Genomic DNA, 23,789 nt, shown 5'->3' on the forward strand with positions numbered 1-23,789 from the left:
TTCTGTGACATCCTTTTAAATTGATAAGCAGATTTCTGGTTGGTTGAGAACTATACTTGCAACGCATATCTTATAACAATTCTTAACTCGCCAATTTCCGCCACGTCAATGTTTAGCGCCGTTGCCGGGGAGTTGCAGTAGAGTGCTAAAGTTATTGATTGGATTTTATTTATTTCCACTTTATTTTCTTTTGCTTCTATGAGCTGCTTGTTTCTTTCGTTAGATGACGCGTTCACTTCCTGATCTAAGCTTGCCAGTATTCGATCCTGAGATTGAAAGAACTATTTCACGAATAAGGCAAGCTCGGCGTCAGTTAGTCCTCTCTGAAGGCGGATCTGAAACGTCATTTGAGGAAGAAACCAGCCCCCGTTCTACTGATTCGGTTGATTTACGTATAGGTGACATGGCAGCACCTAGGAGAGTTACTATCCAGGAGGCTGGAGCCCCTGATTTTACAATGCAACCGTTTCAAGCGCATCATCAAGCAGTGGCTACAGACTTTGAAATAAAGACCGCACTGCTCAATTTGATGCCCAAGTTTCATGGCTTACCTGCTCAAGAGCATATCAAGCACCTGAGAGATTTTCAAGCAGCCTGTTCTACTGTCAGGCATGATGGTGCAGATGAAACTTCAATTTTGCTGAAAGCCTTCCTGTTTTCTCTGGAGAGAAAGGCAAGAGAGTGGTACTACACTCAACCTGCTGCAACTGTATCCAACTGGAATACACTCAGAAGAGAATTTTTGGAAAAGTTCTTTCCAGCTGAAGTTACTGATAAACTGAGGAAGGATATTTCCATGATTGTTCAGGATGAATCTGAAACTCTCTATGAGTACTGGGAGCGCTTCAATAATCTTCTGGAAGCTTGCCCCCACCATATGATTGACAAGATAGTGTTACTTGGCTACGTCACACAAGGCATGAGGCCCCAAGATAAGACCACATTGGAAAGTGCTAGCAATGGGTCTATGAAAAAGTACAAGACCACTGATGAGGCATGGCAATTGATCAGCGACTTAGCTGAATCTACTAGGAATCACAAGCAGAAACAAGGCCGTGCAAAAGCCATTGCAGAAGTATCCTCTAGCAGAGAGACTGCTGTTTTAACTCAGAGTATCTGTGAAATGACCAACTTACTGAAGCAGATGCAATTGAATCAACAACAAGTTCAGTAAGCTCAACCTTCTCCAACACAGCAAAACCAACAGTTAGTCCCACAAAGAGTTTGTGGAATTTGTGCTGATTGTAGCCATTATACTGATGAATGTCCGCAGCTCCAGCAGGAAGACAACACCGTGGCAGCCACTCATAACTTCTATGACCGCCCCAACCAAGGGTACAATCAAAGTGGCAATTACAACCATGGGTGGCAGGATAATTCTAACTAGAATTGGAGGGACAACAACAACAGAGGAGGCAGAGATAATCAGGAAAATCAGAGGTGGAATAACAACAACAACAGGTAGCAGAACCAGTACCAGCCTTATAGAGCACCTCACCTGAGGCAATCCCAAGGACCATAGAATACCCAACAACAAACCTCTCAAACTACCTATCCTTCGTCTTCTGCGAATGATGACTTACTACAATCTATTGATCGGAGACAGCAGAACATTGAAAATAACATTAATGCCACTCAAAATGGTCTGAATGCTACTTTGCAAGCTCTTGTCTCCCAGATTGGATCAATGAATAACTCCAATAACCAACCTTTGAGCTCCAGTGGAATTCCCTCTCAACCATTACCCAATCCCAAGGGTGGTATTAATGCCATCACCCTAAGGTCCGGAACCACACTGCAGGAGAGGACTTAGGAGGAGCCAAGCCCACCAGAACACGCCTCAGCTGAAGAGGTAGTGGAAATAAAAGATGTTGAAGAGGAAGAAGACATACAGGACATAGCTGAAAAAGAAGAAGCTCAACCACAGGAGGAAGCATCAAAAGGCGCAGATGTAACGACCCAACTCCCAGTATGCCATGGTCATACAAGAAGCTAAGTGTTACTAACTTATCCCTCTTAATTATTAACTATTATTTACTATATGAGCCTGTTCCTTGTTAGAGCGATGCCAATTTTACAGGTAACTTTTTTTTATATCGTATCGTTGCGGATAACAAGGTAAACTAAACAAGCATACATTGAGAGTAATAGAAAAGCGGCATAAAGAAACATAGAAACACAACTGATAATATACATCATGTACACTATAACAAAACATGCAGCGTTTACACAAGATCAAGTCAGTTTACATCCTCGTCATCCTATGTAGCTAATATATACACAACACTCCTAGGGCCTGGCCCATACAAAAAGCCACTAAACTGGCACCCAGGCTAGCCTAACCACTATATAGCTCCTAGCTCTCGGGTGTACTAACACAAGTGAGAGACTAACTAACAGGTAATGTCAGACTAGAGTGTCATCAAAAGAATGCCCCTTCCGCAGTCAAGCTATATCTACACGTGGCCGTTCGGAGAATCGCCGTGAGGCTCGTCCATCTCCTCATCCTGCTCTATCTCTATCTCAGGATCCTCCTCCTCCTCCTCATCATCCGCAGCTACAGCTATACTCTCAGATCCACCAGAAACACTGCTGTCACTATGTACAAAACCATTCGCGAGCACAGGTCCGTTCGCGTGTATAGGAGCTACCCCACCGTCTGGTAGTGCGGGCTCATCAGGCTGTGGAAAGTCGGGGATCGGCTCAGGGGGAAAATCCCACTCTGGTGGTATCACAGGTACGTAGTCATCAGCTAACTCAGACTCATCAGGAATGATAGGCTCAGGTACCACCTCATTCAAAGGTTGAGCTGGTATAGGGTGCCCGGGATTATCAGGAAAAGGATGTCCAGGTGCGTCAGGATGTAACCAGGATAAGGGAAAGTCGTAAGGAGCATCAGGGTCAAAATGCGGGCTAGACAGAGGATGTTGAAAAGCTCGATTAGGTAATGCATATTGTCTAATACGAGGCTCCAAACCCATAATGAAGTAACTGTGATGTACCGGATCCTCGTAGACGTAAGGGTCCTTGAACTCATAGAAGATCACGCCCGTCTCCATCTGAGGGGGGAGGAAGGGAGAGAAGGGGTAAGAACTGGGGAGTTCTTAGTAGGGTCGGGGTTATTAGTTACGTTCATTTATTTGATTCCGATTAGCAGATAGATATTAGAATACAATAAAGTAGTAAACAGTAGTTAAAAGAGATAGGAAAACAGAAAACAGAACACAAACAAAAGAACACAAGGAAATAAAGCACAGACATAACACTCAAGCAGACAAACATAAAGAAATAGTTCACTCACAAGAAGGAAAGCAACAGAGAATTATGCGCAGACATGAATGATGCATGTCTAGCCCTAGTACAGGCCATGAGCTCATGTGTCGGTTAGCACCTGCATTCCCGACATTTATCCGGTCACGAGTTCACGATTTCTCGGATACGATCTTCCGTTCAAATAAATGCGCATATAATTATTAGCAGCTCTATTGAGACAGCCTCTGCTTTCTACTCGCAGGAAATATACTCTTGGGAACGAAAAATTGTTGTAGGTATCCAAGTTTCCCTACAGAAACTCTTGGGTTGCTTAAAGCAACAGATAATAAATATTATCTCTTAGGTTGCATTCAGCAACGAATAAGCAAACAATATCTCTTGGGTTGCCTCAAGCAACAATTAACCTTTCAATAAGCCTTCTGCTCTTAGTCACTTTACCCGGCTCTGATTTCTTTGTTTAATCTGTGTGTTTAAAGCTTATGTAAATTTCGGTATGAATAGTTAGCATGTCCCAAGTATAGGTTCATTAAGTCTATACTGAAACAATTTAACTTTTCATATAATACCTAACCCTAGTCGTAACTCAAAGACTAACTATGTTGCCCTAGTTTGTTTGCTAGTCTCTGTCTGTTTTTCTGTCATTAAAATCTTACAGACTTTTTCTTCGATTTTTATATTTTATTTATCTTTGCCTCACTAATATGTTCTTACCACTCCCTAAGTATTTTATGAAGGTAATTATGAGATTCTGCACTTAAATTTGTCTTTCTAAAGCTTTTACAGAAAACTGCCTTTTTCGCATTATTTTATTGTTTTTATTAAAATATTATTTTTAATTAAATATTATTATTTAATATTTTATTATTATTTATTATTTTATTAATATATTTTCGAAAATTAACTTTACTTTAACCTTTAACCTTTAAAATTCACTTTTTACCACCCGTAACTTTTAATATTTCTACTTTTACCACCCTAACTTTCAGAAATTACCAAATAACCCCTCAAACACCAAAATAATTACTTCTTTGCCCTTTTATGAATCAAAAAGGTATTCTTCATTGTTTTTCAGCACACTCAAAGTGTTCTTCATGTTCTTCATAAATTCTTCAGATTCTTTCTCTGTTTTTACCCGTTTTTCAGTCTTTTCAGCAACCGATTTTTACTATAATTCATAATAAATTAGCAGCCACTAAAACCCCATCTTTTCTACATGATTTCAACACAAATTGAACCTCAATTTAAGCTTAGGTTTTCTTTTTTCCAGCTGCCCAAGAACATGAACTTTAAAGCTTGAATTTCATCAAATTTCATCAAAATTTCACCAAATTTTCACCAAGAATCAATCATATATGCAACCAATTTTTAGCACAGACAAATTATACAACATTCACACATCTCAAACACAAATAATCAATATTAATTTCGTGGCACCCTACCTGATTTTTCTGCCCCAAATTCAGTTAGATTTTCAGGTGGTCCTTAAGCACTTTTTCCTCCTAAATCACATCAAGAAAAACACATATTTAAGCATGTTTCCTTGAAACTGAATCAAAAGAGAGATGGTGCAGCCAACTCACCTTGATCCCAACCTTGATAAGTCATATAATCATGTAGAGAAAGAAGAGAGGATCATTTTGGTCGGATTGGAATTTTGATTTGAGTTTTAGTTTAGCAGAAATCAAACTTTGAAGATTTGGAACTAAGAACTTTTCTCTCTTTTTCTCTCTACCTATTTTCGGCCACAAAGTGAAAATGAGCCAGCCTTGGGGGTTTTGGGGGTGTAGGGTGAGTTGTGATTGGTTGGCTTGGAGGTGGATTAAAATAATATTAAAATATCTCAGATGTATAACTACTAAAACTAGGTGTATCGGAACACTTGTGAAAACATCTCTAAAAATTATTTTCTGAGCTACTAGCATAAATGACACTAGTAACATATTTATTATGAGAATAAAACATGTATAATGAGGCCTTAGCATTACTAAAGTCATCAGAGAGTGCTGGTGCTAAGCTGCACCAGTAAATTGTGAACCCGGTTAAACCGGTTTTCTATTTTTAACTAAAACTGACCAGGTAACCTTATAATATTATTCAAGAAGCTTCTAATACTAATATAATGATAATATCATCCTATTATCTCTCTTCTCTCATAAATCGAGTCCGGTTTGTCAAACTGAGACTATTTACAAAAAACCGAATTAAAACTCCTAACCGATACGGTTCAAAAACTAGGTTCTTCGCGACTGCATCATCGAGCTTGCCTCGGGAAAGGTTCTAACTTAAAGATGACATAATGACAATGAGGATTGAGATTCTTGATGATATATCAAAGGTTTTTCCCTTACTGATCTTCCGGAGAAATTCGTACTTTCAGAAAAGATCTCGCGTACTCGAAAATCGGGGTTGTTACATTCTACCCTCCTAACAGAAAATTTTGCCCTCAAAATTTCAGTTACCTGAGAATAAATGCGGGTAATCAGCTTTCATCTTATCTTCCAATTCCCAAGTGTGCTCTTCTTCTCCTCATTGTCCCCAAGCTACTTTGACTAAGCGAACAGTTTTGCCTCTTAGCTGCTTATCACCTCTTTCTACGATCTGAACTGGTGATGCTTGATATGTCAAATCGTTTCGTAACTGTACTGTCTCTGGTTGTAAAATGTGACTCTCGTCGGAAATATATTTCTTAAGTTGCGAGACATGAAAAACATCATGAAGGTTTGACAGATATGGAGGAAGGGCTACTTGATAAGCTACTAGTCCGACTCTTTTAAGTATTTGAAAAGGTCCTATGTATCGAGGGTTAAGCTTTTTAGTCTTAAGGGCTCTACCTATTCCAGTAGTCGGGGTTACTTTAAGAAAGACATGGTCTCCCTCACTAAACTCTAAGGGTCTACGTCTATTATCGGCATAGCTCTTTTGACGGCTCTGTGCTGTCTGGATCTTCTGGCAAATCCCCTTTATCTTTTCAGTAGTTTCTTGCACTAAGTCTGGACCTAAGACACTAGCTTCTCCATCGTCATTCCAACACAATGGTGTCTGACACCTTCTTCCGTAGAGAGCTTCATATGGTGCCATCTCGATATTTTATTGGTAACTATTGTTGTAGACGAATTTGACCAATGGCAAATACCTATCCCAACTGCCTTGGTTATGCATCACACAAGATCTTAGCTTGTCTTCCAATGTCTGGATTGTCCGCTCTGATTGTCCGTCTGTCTGAGGATGGTATGCTGTACTCATATGTAATTCTGTTCCCAACGCTCTCTGGAAAGCTCCCCAGAATCTGGAAGTAAACCTCGGATCTCGATCTGAAACAATTGACGAAGGTATTCCGTGTAATCGTACGATTTCTTGAATATATATCCGTGCCAGCCTTTCTAATGTATAGTAAACTCGAATCGGAAGGAAGTGCGCTGACTTCGTCAACCTGTCCACAATTACCCAAATGGCATTGTGTCCAGTTGAGGTCCTTGGCAATCCCGTGACAAAATCCATAGTGATCTGCTCCCATTTCCATTGTGGTATTTCTAAGGGTTGCAGGGTTCCTGACGGTTTCTGGTGTTCCACCTTCACCTTCTGGCAGGTTAAACATTTTGAGACATAATCAGCTACCTCTTTCTTCAAGCCCGGCCACTAGAACATTTGTTTCAAATTTTGATACATCTTTGTTACTCCAGGATGCATAGAGAATCTACTTTGATGGGCTTCTGCAAGAATCCTTTGCCGCAAATCTCCAGAGCTAGGCACACAAATTCTGTTCTTGTATCTCCAGAGACTGCTACGATCTAGTCTTACAGCTTCTGGTTCCTCTACTTTCATCCGTCTCAGCATCGTCATCATTTCAGAATCCTGTGCTTGTGCTTGCTGAATCCTAATCTTAAAATCTGGTGTTATATGCAATTGGGCCAAACGGACTCCACTTGACGTCTCAGTCATAGCCAACTTAAGGTCCTCAAATTCCGCAAGTAGCTTCTCTTCCTTTATCATCATCCAAGAGATACTCAAATTCTTCCTGCTCAAGGCGTCTGCCACCACGTTCGCTTTTTCTGGGTGATAACTTAACTTAAAATCATAGTCCTTCAGGAACTCCATCCACCTTCGCTGTCGCATATTTAGATCCTTCTGGTCAAAGATATACTTTAAACTTTTGTGGTCAGAGAAAACTTCTAGTTGAGCGCCATACAAATAGTGCCTCCAGATCTTCAGAGCAAACACTACTGCAGCCAACTCCAAGTCATGCGTCGGATAATTTCGTTTCATGAGGTCTCAGCTGCCGGGAAGCATAAGCCACCACATTTTTGTCTTGCATCACCACACATCCAAGTCCTTTATGAGAAGCATCACAGTATACTTCAAAAGGTTTCTATGGGTTGGGTAGTACTAATACAAGTGCAGTTATTAACTTTTCCTTAAGCATCTTGAAACTTCTATCACACTCAACCGTCCAAACGAACGGAACTTCCTTTCGTGTAAGATAAGTCAGAGGTAAGGCTATCTGAGAAAACCCTTTAATATACCTCCGGTAATATCCAGCTAGCCCGAGAAAACTCCGAACTTCTGTAACGGTCGTATGTGGTTCCCATTGCACTACTGCTTCAATTTTTGAAGGATCCACTGCAATTCCTCTCTGTGATATAACGTGTCCCAAAAATGCCACCTTCTCTGTCCAAAAATCGCACTTTGATAGTTTAGCATATAACTTTCGAGTCCTTAGTATCTGCAATACAGTTCTTAGATGCTCTTCATGCTCTCTTTCTGTCTTCGAATAGATGAGAATATCGTCTATGAAAACTACTACGAACTGATCAAGGTACGGACGAAAAATACGATTCATGTAATCCATGAAAATCGCAGGAGCATTAGTTAGTCCAAACGACATAACCGTATACTCATAGTGACCATATCGAGTTCTAAATGCAGTCTTCAGTATATCTGACTCTTTCACTCGAATCTGGTGATAGCCCGATCGTAAATCAATCTTCGAGAACACAGTTGCACCTTTCAACTGGTCCATTAAATCATCTATCCGTGGAAGTGGATACTTGTTCTTGATGGTGACTTTATTTAACTGCCGGTAATCCACGTAAAGTCGCATTCCACCATCCTTCTTCTTTACTAGCAATACTGAAGCTCTCCAAGGTGATGCACTGGGACGAATAAATTTCTTTCCAAGTAGCTCATCCAACTGCTTCTTCAACTCTGCAAGTTCCAATGGTGACATCCGGTACGGTGCTCTGGAAATCGGTCCGGTTCCAGGTACTAGTTCAATGCTGAATTCTATCTCTCGCTGAGGAGGAAACTCAGGTATATCGTCCGGGAAAACATCAGAAAATTCCTTCACCACTCGGATTCGTTCTAAGCTTAGTTCACTATCATTCGAGCTAGCCGCTAACAGAACGTACCCCTCACAATCACTCCCGTCTAATGTAACTCTTACATAATTCAGATATAAAGTATGAGATAGAAATGGTTTAATATCTAAACTATCAGACGGAATAACAGCAGTTCTTTCATAGCAATCAAGGAAAACATGATACTTAGATAACCAATCTAACCCTAGAATAACTTCTAAACCACATAGAGGCAAACAGATTAGATCATCTATAAAAGTTCTGTTCCTAATAGTGAATGGTACTTGTAGGCACACTAAACTAGTCAAAGCATTTTGGAATGCAGGTGTATGGACAATTAGATCAAAGTTCAACTCAGAGAAATCTAGTCCCAACCCACGAGCAACAGTTAAAGAAATAAAGGAATGCGATGCACCCGAATCATACAGTACAGTTAGAAATCGATTCTTGACGTAACACTGACCTTGGATCAGGGCGTCTGATTGCATAGCATCATTAGCAGTCATGGCAAACACTCGACCTTGTTGCTGGGTTCGCGCTAGATTCCGAGTAAACCTCTTCGGGCAATTCTTAGCCATATGTCCTGGTTCATTACAAATATAACACTTGGATGTCCCAAACAAGCAGGGTCTATTACCATGATCTTTCCCACACTGCCTACATGTAGTATTCACCTGTGCCTGTTGGGGTCGTTTACCATTATCCTGCCTTGGTCTACCTCCGTTTCCACCTGTAGGGCGAGCAGGGATGTTACCAGCCTGTGGGTTTCTTCGCTGTGGCACACCAGGTGTCTTGAAGTTTGTCCTTCGTGGTTGCCAATTATAATTATTGTAGTTCCTTGGTGGAAATCCTTGACGACTTGCTTTAGAGGCAATTACCTTCTTAGCACATTCTTCCACTAACTTGCACTTATTAACCAGCTCAGCAAAATCTCGTATCTCCAATGGAACTACTGAACTCATCAGATCCTCACGAAGGCCCCCTTCGAACTTCAAACACTTCCATTCTTCAAAGTCAGCAGGATTCCCTTGACAGATCTTGGAGAAACGGCATAAGTCATCAAACTTACGGGCATATTCTGCAACAGTTGTGTTACCCTGTTTCAGCTGCATAAGTTCCATCTCCTTAGCATCACGAGCTGCCCTCGGAAAATACTTCTTATAAAATTCATCCTTAAAAATATTCCAAGGAATATTGCCTTAACCTTGTTGCAACAGTCGCTGTATCCCCTGCCACCAATGCTCAGCTTCTCCTTCCAGCATATAAGTAGCAAACTCCACGTGCTGGCCTTCCGGAACATGCTGCGCTCGCAGTGATCATTTGATAGCTCGAAACCAGTTGTCAGCATCAGTCGCCACGAGTGTACCTTTAAACTTAGGCGGTTTAACCTTCAGAAAAGTCGCAAGGGTCATAGGTCTTTCGAGATGCCCCAAGTTATTCTCATCATTTCCACTATCTTCCCCATGCTCATTCTCATTCCCGTTTCTCACTCCAAGATGATCAACAGCCCTAGCCGCTGCTACTGCAGCCTCACGCACTGCCTCAGCCACAGTATTCATGGTAGTCATAAACGTCTCTTGCTCCCTCTCGTAGTTAACATTAGGAATTCCTTCCCGTACGCCTCGTCTCCGTGAACCCATTGTGGTCCTGTTCACACCAAACAATCATTATTAAGGTGATCAGTCTTAACACTTCAAGTCAAGTGTGAACACTCCCAGAATGAAAACTCAGAGACAATCATGCAACACATATCACATAGATATCCTATAACCATGAGACACACAGCAGAGTATGCAATGAAGCATAGTCAGTCCACTCCCCAGGCTCTATTGGGAACGAACTGCTCTGATACCAACTTGTAACGACCCAACTCCCAGTATGCCATGGTCATACAAGAAGCTAAGTGTTACTAACTTATCCCTCTTAATTATTAACTATTATTTACTATATGAGCCTGTTCCTTGTTAGAGCGATGCCAATTTTACAGGAAACTTTTTTTTTATATCGTATCGTTGCGGATAACAAGGTAAACTAAACAAGCATACATTGAGAGTAATAGAAAAGCGGCATAAAGAAACATAGAAACACAACTGATAATATACATCATGTACACTATAACAAAACATGCAGCGTTTACACAAGATCAAGTCAGTTTACATCCTCGTCATCCTACGTAGCTAATATATACACGACACTCCCAGGGCCTGGCCCATACAAAAAGCCACTAAACTGGCACCCAGGCTAGCCTAACCACTATATAGCTCCTAGCTCTCGGGTGTACTAACACAAGTGAGAGACTAACTAACAGGTAATGTCAGACTAGAGTGTCATCAAAAGAATGCCCCTTCCGCAGTCAAGCTATATCTACACGTGGCCGTTCGGAGAATCGCCATGAGGCTCGTCCATCTCCTCATCCTGCTCTATCTCTAACTCAGGATCCTCCTCCTCCTCCTCATCATCCGCAGCTACAGCTATACCCTCAGATCCACCAAAAATACTGCTGTCACTATGTACAAAACCATTCGCGAGCACAGGTCCATTCGCGTGTATAGGAACTACCCCACCATCTGGTAGTGCCGGCTCATCAGGCTGTGGAAAGTCGGGGATCGGCTCAGGGGGAAAATCCCACTCTGGTGGTATCACAGGTACGTAGTCATCAGCTAACTCTGGCTCATCAGGAATGATAGGCTCAGGTACCGCCTCATTCAAAGGTTGAGCTGGTATAGGGTGCCCGGGATTATCAGGAAAAGGATGTCCAGGTGCGTCAGGATGTAACCAAGATAAGGGAAAGTCGTAAGGAGCATCAGGGTCAAAATGCGGGCTAGACAGAGGATGTTGAAAAGCTCGATTAGATAACGCATATCGTCTAATACGAGGCTCCAAACCCATAATGAAGTAACTATGATGTACCGGATCTTCGTAGACGTAAGGGTCCTCGAACTCATAGAAGATCACGCCCGTCTCCATCTGAGGGGGGAGGAAGGGAGAGAAGGGATAAAAACTGGGGAGTTCTTAGTAGGGTCGGAGTTATTAGTTACGTTCATTTATTTGATTCCGATTAGCAGATAGATATTAGAATACAATAAAGTAGTAAACAGTAGTTAAAATAGATAGGAAAATAGAAAACAGAACACAAACAGAAGAACACAAGGAAATAAAGCACAGACATAACACTCAAGCAGACAAACATAAAGAAATAGTTCACTCACAAGAAGGAAAGCAACAGAGAATGATGCGCAGACAAGAATGATGCATGTCTAGCCCTAGTACAGGCCATGAGCTCATGTGTCGGTTAGCACCTGCATTCCCGACATTTATCCGGTCACGAGTTCACGATTTCCCGGATACGATCTTCCGTTCAAATAAATGCGCATATAATTATTAGCAGCTCTATTGAGACAGCCTCTGCTTTCTACTCGCAGGAAATATACTCTTGGGAACGGAAAATTGCTGTAGGTATCCAAGTTTCCCTACAGAAACTCTTGGGTTGCTTAAAGCAACAGATAATAAATATTATCTCTTAGGTTGCATTCAGCAACGAATAAGCAAACAATATCTCTTGGGTTGCCTCAAGCAACAACTAACCTTTCAATAAGCCTTCTGCTCTTAGTCTCTTTACCCTGCTATGATTTCTCTGTTTAATCTGTGTGTTTAAAGCTTATGTAAATTTTGGTATGAATAGTTAGCATGTCCCAAGTATAGGTTCATTAAGTCTATACTGAAACAATTTAACTTTTTATATAATACCTAACCCTAGTCGCAACTCAAAGACTAACTATGTTGCCCTAGTTTGTTTGCTAGTCTCTGTCTGTTTTTCTGTCATTAAAATCTTACAGACTTTTTCTTCGATTTTTATCTTTTCTTAAACTTTTATCTTTTATTTATCTTTGCCTCACTAATATGTTCTTACCACTCCCTAAGTGTTTTATGAAGGTAATTATGAGATTCTGCACTTAAAGTTGTCTTTCTAAAGCTTTTACAGAAAACTGCCTTTTTCGCATTATTTTATTATTTTTATTAAAATATTATTTTTAATTAAATATTATTATTTAATATTTTATTATTATTTATTATTTTATTAATATATTTTCGAAAATTAACTTTACTTTAACCTTTAACCTTTAAAATTCACTTTTTACCACCCGTAACTTTTAATATTTCTACTTTAACCACCCTAACTTTCAGAAATTACCAAATAACCCCTCAAACACCAAAATAATTACTTCTTTGCCCTTTTATGAATCAAAAAGGTATTCTTCATTGTTCTTCACCACACTCAAAGTGTTCTTCATGTTCTTCATAAATTCTTCAGATTCTTTCTCTGTTTTTACCCGTTTTTCAGTCTTTTCAGCAACCGATTTTTACTATAATTCATAATAAATTAGCAGCAACTAAAACCCCATCTTTTCTACATGATTTCAACACAAATTGAACCTCAATTTAAGCTTAGGGTTTCGTTTTTCCAGCTGCCCAAGAACATGAACTTTAAAGCTTGAATTTCATCAAATTTCATCAAAATTTCACCAAATTTTCACCAATAATCAATCATATATGCAACCAATTTTTAGCACAGCCAAATTATACAAAATTCACACATCTCAAACACAAATAATCAAGATTAATTTCGTGGCACCCTACCTGATTTTTCTGCCCCTAATTCAGTTAGATTTTCAGGTGGTCCTTAAGCACTTTTTCCTCCTAAATCACATCAAGAAAACACATATTTAAGCATGTTTCCTTGAAACTGAATCAAAAGAGAGATGGTGCAGCCAACTCACCTTGATCCCAGCCTTGATAAGTCATATAATCATGTAGAGAAAGAAGAGAGGATCATTTTGGTGGGATTGGAATTTTGATTTGAGTTTTAGTTCAGCAGAAATCAAACTTTGAAGATTTGGAACTAAGAACTTTTCTCTCTTTTTCTCTCTACCTATTTTCGGCCACAAAGTGAAAATGAGCCAGCCTTGGGGGTTTTGGGGGTGTAGGGTGAGTTGTGATTGGTTGGCTTGGAGGTGGATTAAAATAATATTAAAATATCTCAGATGTATAACTACTAAAACTAGGTGTATCGGAACACTTGTGAAAACATCTCTAAAAATTATTTTATGAGCTACTAGCATAAATAACACTAGTAACATATTTATTATGAGAATAAAACATGTATAATGAGGCCTTAGCATGGCTAAAGTCATCAGAGAGTGCTGGTGCTAAGCTGCACCAGTAAATTGTAAACCTGGTTAAACCGGTTTTCTATTTTTAACTAAAACTGACCAGGTAACCTTATAATATTATTCAAGAAGCTTCTAATACTAATATAATGATAATATCATCCTATTATCTCTCTTCTCTCATAAATCGAGTCCGGTTTGTCAAACTGAGACTATTTACGAAAAACCGAATTAAAACTCCTAACCGATACGGTTCAAAAACTAGGTTCTTCGCGACTGCATCATCGAGCTTGCCTCGGGAAAGGTTCTAACTTAAAGATGACATAATGACAATGAGGATTGAGATTCTTGATGATATATCAAAGGTTTTCCCCTTACTGATCTTCTGGAGAAATTCGTACTTTCAGAAAAGATCTCGCGAACTCGAAAATCGGGGTTGTTACAGCAGACACTGCAGAAGACACCACTCCTATTCCATTTCGACAACTTGCAAGGAAGCCCAGGAAAAAGCTGGAACCTGATCCAAAAATGGTAGAGATATTAAAAAAGGTTGAGGTAACTGTTCCTCTATTTGATGTTATTCAACAGGTACCTAAGTATGCAAAGTTTCTAAAAGATTTATGTATACATAAAGACAAAATTAATGAATTAGAAACTATTCCTTTAGGAAGTTCCATATCTGCTTTAATGGGTGGTTTACCTGAAAAGTGTAGTGACCCAGGTCCTTGTATGGTTAATTGTACTATTGGTGGTGTAGTATTTTCTGATTGCATGTGTGATTTAGGAGCATGTGTGAGTATAATGCCTTTGTCTATATATGATGTTTTGAGGCTCCCTCCCATAAAAAGGTTGGCAGCTTGTTTTGTGTTAGCAGATAAAAGCATTATTACAGTGGTTGGAGTTGCTGAAGATGTATTAGTGGGCATTAAGGGACTCACGTTCCCCACTGATTTTTATATCCTGGAAATGCCCCAAAATGACTCAGACAAGCCATCATCAATCCTACTCGGAAGGCCATTCCTGAAGACCTCAAAGTTTAAATTAGATGCTTTTTCAGGAACATACTCTTTTGAAATAGATGGCCGAGTAGTGATCTTCAATCTGAATGGAGTTATGAAGCATCCTCCAGAGGATCACTCTATCCTCCAGTGTGACATTATAGATGAGACTGTGGCTGAAGTTCACCAGGAGGAATTTGAAGAGAAGTACATAGGACAAGGTCCAAGTGTGGGGACATTCTCAGAGGACAATGACAGTGCTTTGCCATTGTTACCAGCTCCAGACAACCCAGAGCCTGACCATGATCAGAAGTTAGAGCTAAAACCCTTTCCTCCATACCTCAAATATGCTTACCTTAAAGACAAGCAGAAGTTTCCAGTTATCATTGCAAGGGAACTTACTTCTCAACAAGAAGAGCAGTTACTTAGTGTGCTAAGGAGGCACAAGAAGGCAATTGGTTGGAGTTTGGCAGACATAGTAGGCATAAACCCTCAAGTCTGTGAGCATAGAATATTTTTAAAAGAGGGAGCAAGACTTGTCCGTCAACCCCAGAGGAGACTGAACCCCACTATTTTAGAGGTTAACAAAAAGGAAGTGACCAGACTACTAGAGGCAGATATAATCTATCCCATCTCAGACAGTGAATGGGTAAGCCCAGTACAAGTAGTGCCAAAGAAGTTCAGAGTCACTACAGTGAAGAATGAGCATGGAGAGCTCATGGCAACCAGAGTTCAGAACGCCTGGAGGGTCTGCATTGACTACAGACGCGTCAACCAAGCAACCCGTAAGGATCACTATCCTATTCCATTCATTGATCAAATGCTGGATCACCTGTCAGGTAAATCGCATTATTGTTTTTTAGATGGTTACACAGGTTATTTCCAGATTCATATAGCTCCTGAGGATCAGGAAAAGACCACTTTTACATGTCCTTTTGGGACTTATGCTTACAAGAGAATGCCCTTTGGCTTGTGCAATGCACCAGCTACTTTCCAAAGGTGCATGGTGAGTCTTTTCTCTGATCTTATTGAGGACTGTGTGGAAGTTTTTATAGATGATTTTAGTGTATACGGCGATTCCTTTAGCCTTTGCTTAGATGGATTATCTAGAGTATTAGATAGATGTGTCAGTACAAACCTTGTATTAAATTTTGAGAAATGTCACTTTATGGTAAAACAAGGTATTGTACTAGGACATGTTGTGTCTAATACTGGCATTTCTGTAGATCCAGCAAAGGTGGATGTCATTTCTACTTTACCTTACCCCTCTTCTGTGAAGGAAGTCCGTTCGTTTCTTGGCCATGCAGGTTTTTACAGGAGATTCATTAAGGACTTCAGTAAAGTAGCACTTCCCTTATCCAGACTACTGCAGAAAGATATTGAGTTCGAGTTCAGTGAAAATTGCAAACAAGCGTTTGATAAGCTGATCAAGGCACCCATTTTTGTAACAGGAGACTAACAGGATTAATGAAGAAGCACGGGATAATTCATAAGGTTGCAACAGCATACCATCCTCAGACTAATGGGCAAGCCGAGGTGTCAAACAGAGAAATAAAGCGTATCTTGCAGAAGATAGTCAAACCTCATATGGTATGATCGTTCTTTTCCTTATTTTTAATTTTCATATTCAATAACTCTTCTCTTTATTAGTACATTTCGTGCACCTGCATTTGCATATTTTTATTTAAAAAAAAAGTTACGCGACGCGACCGCATCATTGACGCGTCCGCGTCGCAAGTAGATGGGAGAAAATAATAAACGAACAGAGAGTCATGCAGGAGCGTGGCTGGAGGTGTGCCCGTGGCACAAATCGTCCCACGCGACCGCGTCGAATGGGAATATTGGCCTCCCACGCGACCGCGTGCCCCACACGGCCGCGTGACCTGGATTTCGACGTAACAAGGGTGCACGACCGAAAGTTGTGCTAGAGTGGTGCTAGATTGGTGTTGAGCGCATAATCTTTCCCACGCGACCGCGTGAGCGACGCAACCGCGTGATATCCTTCTAAAAGCCCACTCACGCGATTGCATGCCCCACGCGATCGCGTCACCCAAAATTTGGCACTAATATGGTTTTGAACAGAGAGTTGTGCTAGTGCGAGGCTACCCTCGCGCCATTAGCCTAAAACGGGTCACGTGACCGCGTGACCGACGCGACCGCGTCAATCAGTTTAAGCGCAAGTCGCGCGACCGCGTGCTCCACGCGACCGCGTCGCTTGCGCCGCACAGCACACCCTAATTTGCCAACTATCTTATCTTTTTCTCCCCAAATCCTATTTTCTCTTTTTCCTCCTTATTTCTTCTTCCTCCCTTCCTTCCTTCTTCCTTCTTTCTCACTTTTTACTCTCTCTCATCCCCATTAACAAGGTTTTTCTTTTCTTCTTCTACCCTTTACTCTTCTATTATTCTTCCTATTTTTATATGTTATCTTCTTTTCTTTTCTTTTTACTTTCAGTACTCATATTTTCTTTTTCCTTTCTTTTCCGTTTTTATTTGGTGTTATAAATTTATGTGAGTCATTATATGCTTGTGGATTGTTATAGATTTGTTTGACAATTATATATTACTTTTTCAAGGGATGCTTGCATGTTCAAATTCATGCTTTCAATAACTTAACTATCATGCATGCTATGTGTTTGTGAAAAGGCCCATATGGCATTAAGCATTCTTTCTACTTTATTCTACTTTTCAATGCTTGCTTTTCACAAAACCCTTTTTATATTTTATTAATTTAATATAATTGTTATTACAAACAAATTGTTAGTTTGAAAGACTTGGTAATCTCACTTGGACATTGAATGCTTGATCTATGCTACTCATGCCTTTGCCTGCATGCCAATAAACCCCTTGCATTTAATTGTCCCCACATGCACTTGCTATATTTTCATTGATGTACTTTTCACATTTAGTCATCACCATATGTTAACGTCGTTCTTCTTTATTGTGCATTGATTACCACTTTTCCCGCCCTCTTCCTTGCTCTATCTCTTTGAATTTAATTTACTTTCTCTTTCCTTTTTCAGGATGGCTACCAAGAAAGGAAAGGAGAAAGCTACTCTCAAACAACCAGCAAGAAGAGGAACAAAAAGAGCATTAGTGGCAGAACCTTCTTCAACTGCAGTTAAGACCTCAACAAAGAAAATTAAGAGGATTATAAAAGTTGATGATAAAGAAAGAGCCTTCCCAGCAAAGGACACTGCGCGATTCCCCAATCGCTACTGTGAGCAGATGTTCCCCATCCTGGCAGAAAGGAGTTACAACAACGAATACCTTCTTCTCCCCCCAAACCACATTGCTACATTTGTTGAGCCGTAGATTGCACGAAGACAATGGGATTTCCTACAGAGACAGCCAAGGCAGGTCAATCTTTCTTGGGTAGTGGAGTTCTACTCCAACTTCCACCTACCAACCCTGCAGTTTGTCTACGTCCGCCAGAAGCAAGTCCCCATTACAGAAGAGGCCATTCAACAAGCTCTAGGTCTTCCCCCTATTCCAGAGGGATTAGACGCCTTTCAAGAAGCCGTACTCAAGCGCCAGATGTACCACTTTGACTGGGACGCCGTTCTCAGAGTTATCGCACTACCTAGCAGCCGTTGGATCTACGGATACCATCGCACCCGGCGTAAGGGAATATCGGCTTCAGCACTTACCCTGGAGGCTCGCGTATGGGCATAGATCATGTCCCATTACGTCTTTCCGAGCACTCACGAATCATCCTTTACTGCGGACATGGCCGTTCTTCTATGGTGCATCCTTACAGACCAACCTCTGAATCTACCTAGACATATCCGGAATGCCATGGGACACGTACAAATTGCGGGAAACTTACCTTTCCTCGCCCTGGTCTCAGATCTTGTCTCAGCAGCCGGAGTCTCCTACAGAGCTGGGGACACCAAAGCCATACTTCCACGGGATTATCAATATGTCCCTAATGGGAAATATATCAGACCTCCAGCCGCCACTATCAGCCAGCCTACTGAACCAGTTGAAGATATTCCTTCTTCAATACCACAAGCACCTACTACAGACCAACTGCTCCAGCAGATACTTGCAAGGTTGGATTGGCAGGAACAGAAAGCTAAGATGAGAGAGCGCCGTAACAAGCGCCGATTCACATACCTCAAGGAGTTGATTATGGGAAAATTCAAGGACTCAGACACCCCGGACTCCACTTCCTTTACTAGCACAGGGAGCCACGATGGTCCCGACTGTGGAGATACTGCTACCAGCCCACCTTTGTTCTTGACAGATGGCACCGAGGACGGTGCAAAGCCTTAAATGTGGGGAGGTCGGTCAGTACCTGACTTCCGGAGGTAATTTTCTTCCCTAACACCAATAAATTAGGGTACTTGGTTAGTTTTTCTTTTGTAGAATAGGATAAATTGTATAGTAATAGATTAGTTGCATGCATGTTCTGCTTGATTAAAAAGACAATAAGTTTCTTCTAAGACCCTATCTTTGGAACAAAATTTCACTAATTTTAATTAAAACTTTTATGTTAAATTTGCTTGAAGTTGTATTTGGAACATGATTTTTGAGCTAAAGAACACACAACCTGTGAGAATTGAGCCTTTATGAATGGTTACATTATTTAACCATAATTATTTTATTCTTGTGTGTTTACTTCTCTATGATTGTAATCTATATTTTGTTTCATCCTATATGTCCAATGTTTATTATATTTATATGTTTGCATATGATTGAGGCCATTATTTGTTTAGCCTACTTATCCAAATTAAGCCTACCCTCTCAATTACCTTTGTTAGCCACTTTGAGCCTTTAAATCCCATTTGTTCTATATTTTACCACATTACTAGCCTTAAGCGAAAAAACAATTATATATCCCAAATTGAATCTTTGGTTAGCTTAAGATAGAATTGTGTTAGTCAATCAAGTATGGGAAATTGTGGGAACAAAAGATAATAAGGGAATGTGTCATGATAATATAATGGGAATTTGGGTACCTACTCATGTGAAACTATAAGAATTAAAAATCTATGTGCATTGATAAGCTATGTTATTTTTATGTTTTTATGTTTATGAAAAAAAAAATCCAAACATATTCAATAATTAAATAAGGGGACAAAAAAAAATTACCCCAATGCTAAGTTAAGAATTCAAAGATCAATGCATGTATGATAAAATTAAAATAAAAAAGTTGAAACATGAGTATGGAATGTGAAAGAGATTTCTGGGTAGCTAGGTATGAATTCTAAAGTTGTATAGAATATATATAGGTTATGTTAAAGCTTGGGTTAATTAAAGATTCAAGTTATAAGCTTCCTTAGCCATATATGTAGCCTTACCCTTACCTTGGCCCTATTACAACCTTAAAAAGACCTCATGACGTTTGCATTGGTATATTAAATGTTGTTGACTGGTCAGGAGAAGAACAAAAATTAGAAAGCATGATTAGAGAAGGATAGAGTGATGACCCTATACACTAGAGAGACTAGAGTGTACATACATCATCAGTGAGGGTTCCATGCTTGAATTTCTATGTTCTCTGCTTTCATGAGCTATCTTCTTGCATTTTTATCTATTCTTACTGTATAAGAATTGAGTTAGTGGAATTTAGTTTGTAATTGTTTTGAAGAGCTTATTTACTTTTGATCAAGTAGACAAGAATCATATAGTTGCATTCACATATATAGGTTGCATTGCATTGCATGAGTTCTACATGTTCCTACTCATTCATATTATCTCCTTCAACTAAGTGTGGGGAGGTTGATAAACCACTATTTTATGGTTTATATTGTGTTTAATTGTGTGGTTTTATCATGATCTTTACCCACTTATTCATATGATTAGCATGCATTTATATTTCCTTCCCAAATTTATTACATGATTGAAAACTTGCTTCCTAGAGACTTTTGATTATGTATTTTAATTCTACTTTAATCCATTCGATGCCGTGATCTGTGTGTTAAGTGTTTCAGGCTTTATAGGGCATGAATGAGTTGGAGATTGGAAAGGAAGCTTGCAAAAATGGAAGGAACACAAGAAATTGAGGAGATGACCAGCGAGAAGTGACGCGGCCACATGGATCACGCGACCACGCGAAAGAGAGAAAATCGCATTGACGCGGCCGCATGGCTCACGCGACCGCGTGGATGGGATAGCACAAGCGACGCGGATGCATGGACGACACTCCTGCGTGGAGAAGCAAAATGCCGAATGACGCGTCCGTATGAATGACGTGATCGCGTGACGTGCATGATCTGCATAATCTGCAGAATCGCTGGGGGCGATTTTGGGCCCTGTTTCGACCCAGTTTTCGGCCCAGAAAAGCAGACTAGAGCCAAGAAACATGCAGAGACCAACAACAACATTCATTCTAGATAGTTTTAGTTTTTCAGATCTAGTTTTCCTCTCCTCTAGGTTTTCTCTCTACACATTCATAGTTCTTAGGATTTTTAATTGCTTTTTGCATTGGGATTTTGAGAAGAGTTATCACCTCATCAAGACTGCGTCATTCTAGTTCGTTTTCTTTACTTGGCTTTACTCTTCCATGTCCTTTAATTTATTTCAATCTTACTATTGGATTATTTTAGAATTTATCAATACAAGAGTTATTTTTAATTTTAATTAATTCCTTTGATGTTTTATTTATCTTGTCTTCCTTTAATTCCCTTTCCTATGTTATGAATTCCACATTCACAGTGAGCGAGTTGTTCCCTAACTTGATGGGGAGTTGATTGAAAGGAACCCTTCAGTTGGAGTGCTCAAGGGAGAAATTGTAATTGAGTTTATTATTGGTTTGCTCTCTAGTCACTAACGCCAGTCCTTCCAAGTAAGCGGATTGGGACTTGTGAATAGAAACAGCATTCCAACTTGTTTGACTTTCCCTTACCTAGTATGGGATAACTAAACAGAACAACCCCAATTATCAATTAATCTTGAAAGTACTGCAACAAGAATAGGGCTTCCAACTAATCTACTCCCAGTCAAGGCTTTTATTTAAATTACATTAATTCTCTGATTTAATTTCCTGTCATTCAACTCAAATCTTTTTGAAAACCATCTGATTAATAAAATAGCACACTTTCCTGTAACTCGTTGGGAGACGACCTGGGATTCATACTCCTAGTATTTTAACTTTAATTTCTGTGACATCCTTTTAAATTGATAAGCAGATTTCTGGTTGGTTGAGAACTATACTTGCAACGCATATCTTATAACAATTCTTAACTCGCCAATTTTTGCCACGTCAATGTTCTTTGAAGAATGAACTAGTTTGCTGTTATAAAGGCTTGTATCATTAAAAATCCCTTGAGAATGAAATAAAACAGAAAGAAAAAGAAAGAGAAAAAGCCAAAAGTGGCAAAGAAAATAAACAATAAGGCTAGGCACCAATAGCTTGGACCCTAGGACACATTCCTGTGGTGTTTTTGTATTAGGATATGATTGGACAAGTAAGTTCTGAGGAGTATTTCAAAACATGGCCACTTAGATCAACTGATTTGGGATTGCCAACTGAAAGTCCACAATAAAGAGCAACCTAGCTACAAAACACTTAGTTATCCAAAGAGATGTTGGGCATCAATGATCCTAGGAAGAAAAGGGTGAGCCATGTGTCTGTGGTGAAGGAATGTTGAGCAAAAATTAAGTCAAAGGCTGCTGCAACATTTGCCACCAAACCTTCAAAGAATAATAAGCTCTCTGAGCAAAACAAAGAAGGAAAAGTTAGCAAGGGAACAAGCCAAAGTAAAGCCTTGTAGCAGCAAACTTAGTAAGCCTTTGAGGAAACATATCTTATGTAACAGCAAGCAATAAATGAACCACCATTGTCTACATACAAACCCCATGGACTAAATTCAACTATATGCTCAATAAGGATATGCACACTTCTCTGTTTCATGACATTCTCTCTTATGTTTGATGCTTGCTTGGGGACAAGCAAGATTTAAGTTTGGTATTGTGATGCCAAGGAATCTTAGCCTAGTTTTACTAGTCTTTTTCCTTTGTTTTTAATAGGTTTTATACACTTTCTTGAGTTATAAGTAAGCCATTTAGGTAGAAATTCATGTGTATTTGGATTCAATCAACCATGAGTAAATTGATGCATTTTCATGAGGTTTTATGCTATAATTGCTTATATGTCAAGAATGAGAAGAAGTCTCATGATTTTAGCATAGCTTTGATGCGTTTGTTGATTGATGACAGGTGACCAAAAGGCTTGGAGGAAGGTTGAAGAAAGGGGATGGCAGAAGGCAGCAAAACCACCTTGGGAAGAGCTCAAGTTTGTGGCAACGTTTGTCTCAAACTTGAGGTCAAACGTTGGCTTAAGAAAGAACCCAGGAGATGCCAAAGTTTGCACCAACGTTTGTCTCAAACTTGAGGTCAAACGTTGGCACAAAAATATACCCAGGAGGAGCCAAAGTTTGCGCCAATGTTTGCCTCAAACTTGAGGTCAAACGTTGGCTCAAAAACTAACCCTGGAGGAAGCAACATTTGCACCAACGTTTTCTTCAAACTTGATGTCAAACATTGGCTCACAAATATACCTAGGAGAGCTTAACGTTGGCACAATTACTATACTAGGGGGACTTAAAGTTTGCACCAACGTTTGCCTTAAACTTGAGGACAAACGTTGGCTGCAACATTGCCTTGGAGGGAGCACATTTGAGCTCATGTTTGACCTCAAACGTGAACTCAAACGTGAGTGACAGAAAAGCACCATTCTGCATAATTTTTAACACTCCAATGTTTGAGTTAAAGTTTGCCTCAAATTTTGACTCAAACTTAAAGGCTCCAAAGTCCAAATTGAAAATGGATTTCTTTCCAAGTCCAAGAGCAACCAAGTAAGGCTATCTTCAATCCAATTCCATCAAGACCAAGTGCCAAATTCAAGGCTTCAAAACCATTAGAAGAAAGTGTATAAATAGAAGTTAGTTTGACTTAGAAAGGAACGGCAACTTTTACTTTTGAATTTTTCACTTCTGTTAGAATTTTAAATTGTAATTTGGAGAGCTTTTATTCGGATCCTGGAGAATT

General features: G+C 39.8%; 1 protein-coding gene and 1 non-coding gene across 2 annotated transcripts; both read right to left on the reverse strand.

Annotated features, from left to right (window-relative positions):
* Window positions 1-775: 775 nt before the first annotated feature.
* Window positions 776-883, reverse strand: LOC148567512 (small nucleolar RNA R71). Its single transcript, XR_015882422.1, has one exon. It is a non-coding gene; the product is annotated as a small nucleolar RNA R71 (small nucleolar RNA).
* Window positions 884-7,639: 6,756 nt separating this feature from the next.
* LOC148567513 (uncharacterized) lies at window positions 7,640-10,186 on the reverse strand. Its single transcript, XM_088484574.1, has 3 exons — window positions 10,118-10,186; window positions 9,265-9,799; window positions 7,640-7,938 (listed from the first exon to the last, which is right to left on the reverse strand). Exons 1-3 carry the CDS (start codon window positions 10,184-10,186, stop codon window positions 7,640-7,642), a joined length of 903 nt encoding a protein of 300 aa, XP_088340700.1.
* Between the last annotated feature and the right edge of the window lie 13,603 nt (window positions 10,187-23,789).

Source organism: Arachis ipaensis, chromosome B4 (assembly GCF_059453495.1).
Source record: "Arachis ipaensis isolate K30076 ecotype BB chromosome B4, ASM5945349v1, whole genome shotgun sequence".
Classification (NCBI taxonomy): Eukaryota; Viridiplantae; Streptophyta; class Magnoliopsida; order Fabales; family Fabaceae; genus Arachis; species Arachis ipaensis.

What these genes read in the sequence shown, in the direction of transcription:
- LOC148567513 (XM_088484574.1), bottom strand. Translation starts at nt 10,186, where the DNA reads ATGAATACTGTGGCTGAGGCAGTGCGTGAGGCTGCAGTAGCAGCGGCT. An exon ending in GGGCTGTTGATCATCTTGGA is followed by an intron (nt 9,800 to 10,117) that starts GTGAGAAACGGG and finishes AATATTTTTAAG; the next exon opens with GATGAATTTTATAAGAAGTA. An exon ending in GCAGTGTGGGAAAGATCATG is followed by an intron (nt 7,939 to 9,264) that starts GTAATAGACCCT and finishes ATTTTTGGACAG; the next exon opens with AGAAGGTGGCATTTTTGGGA.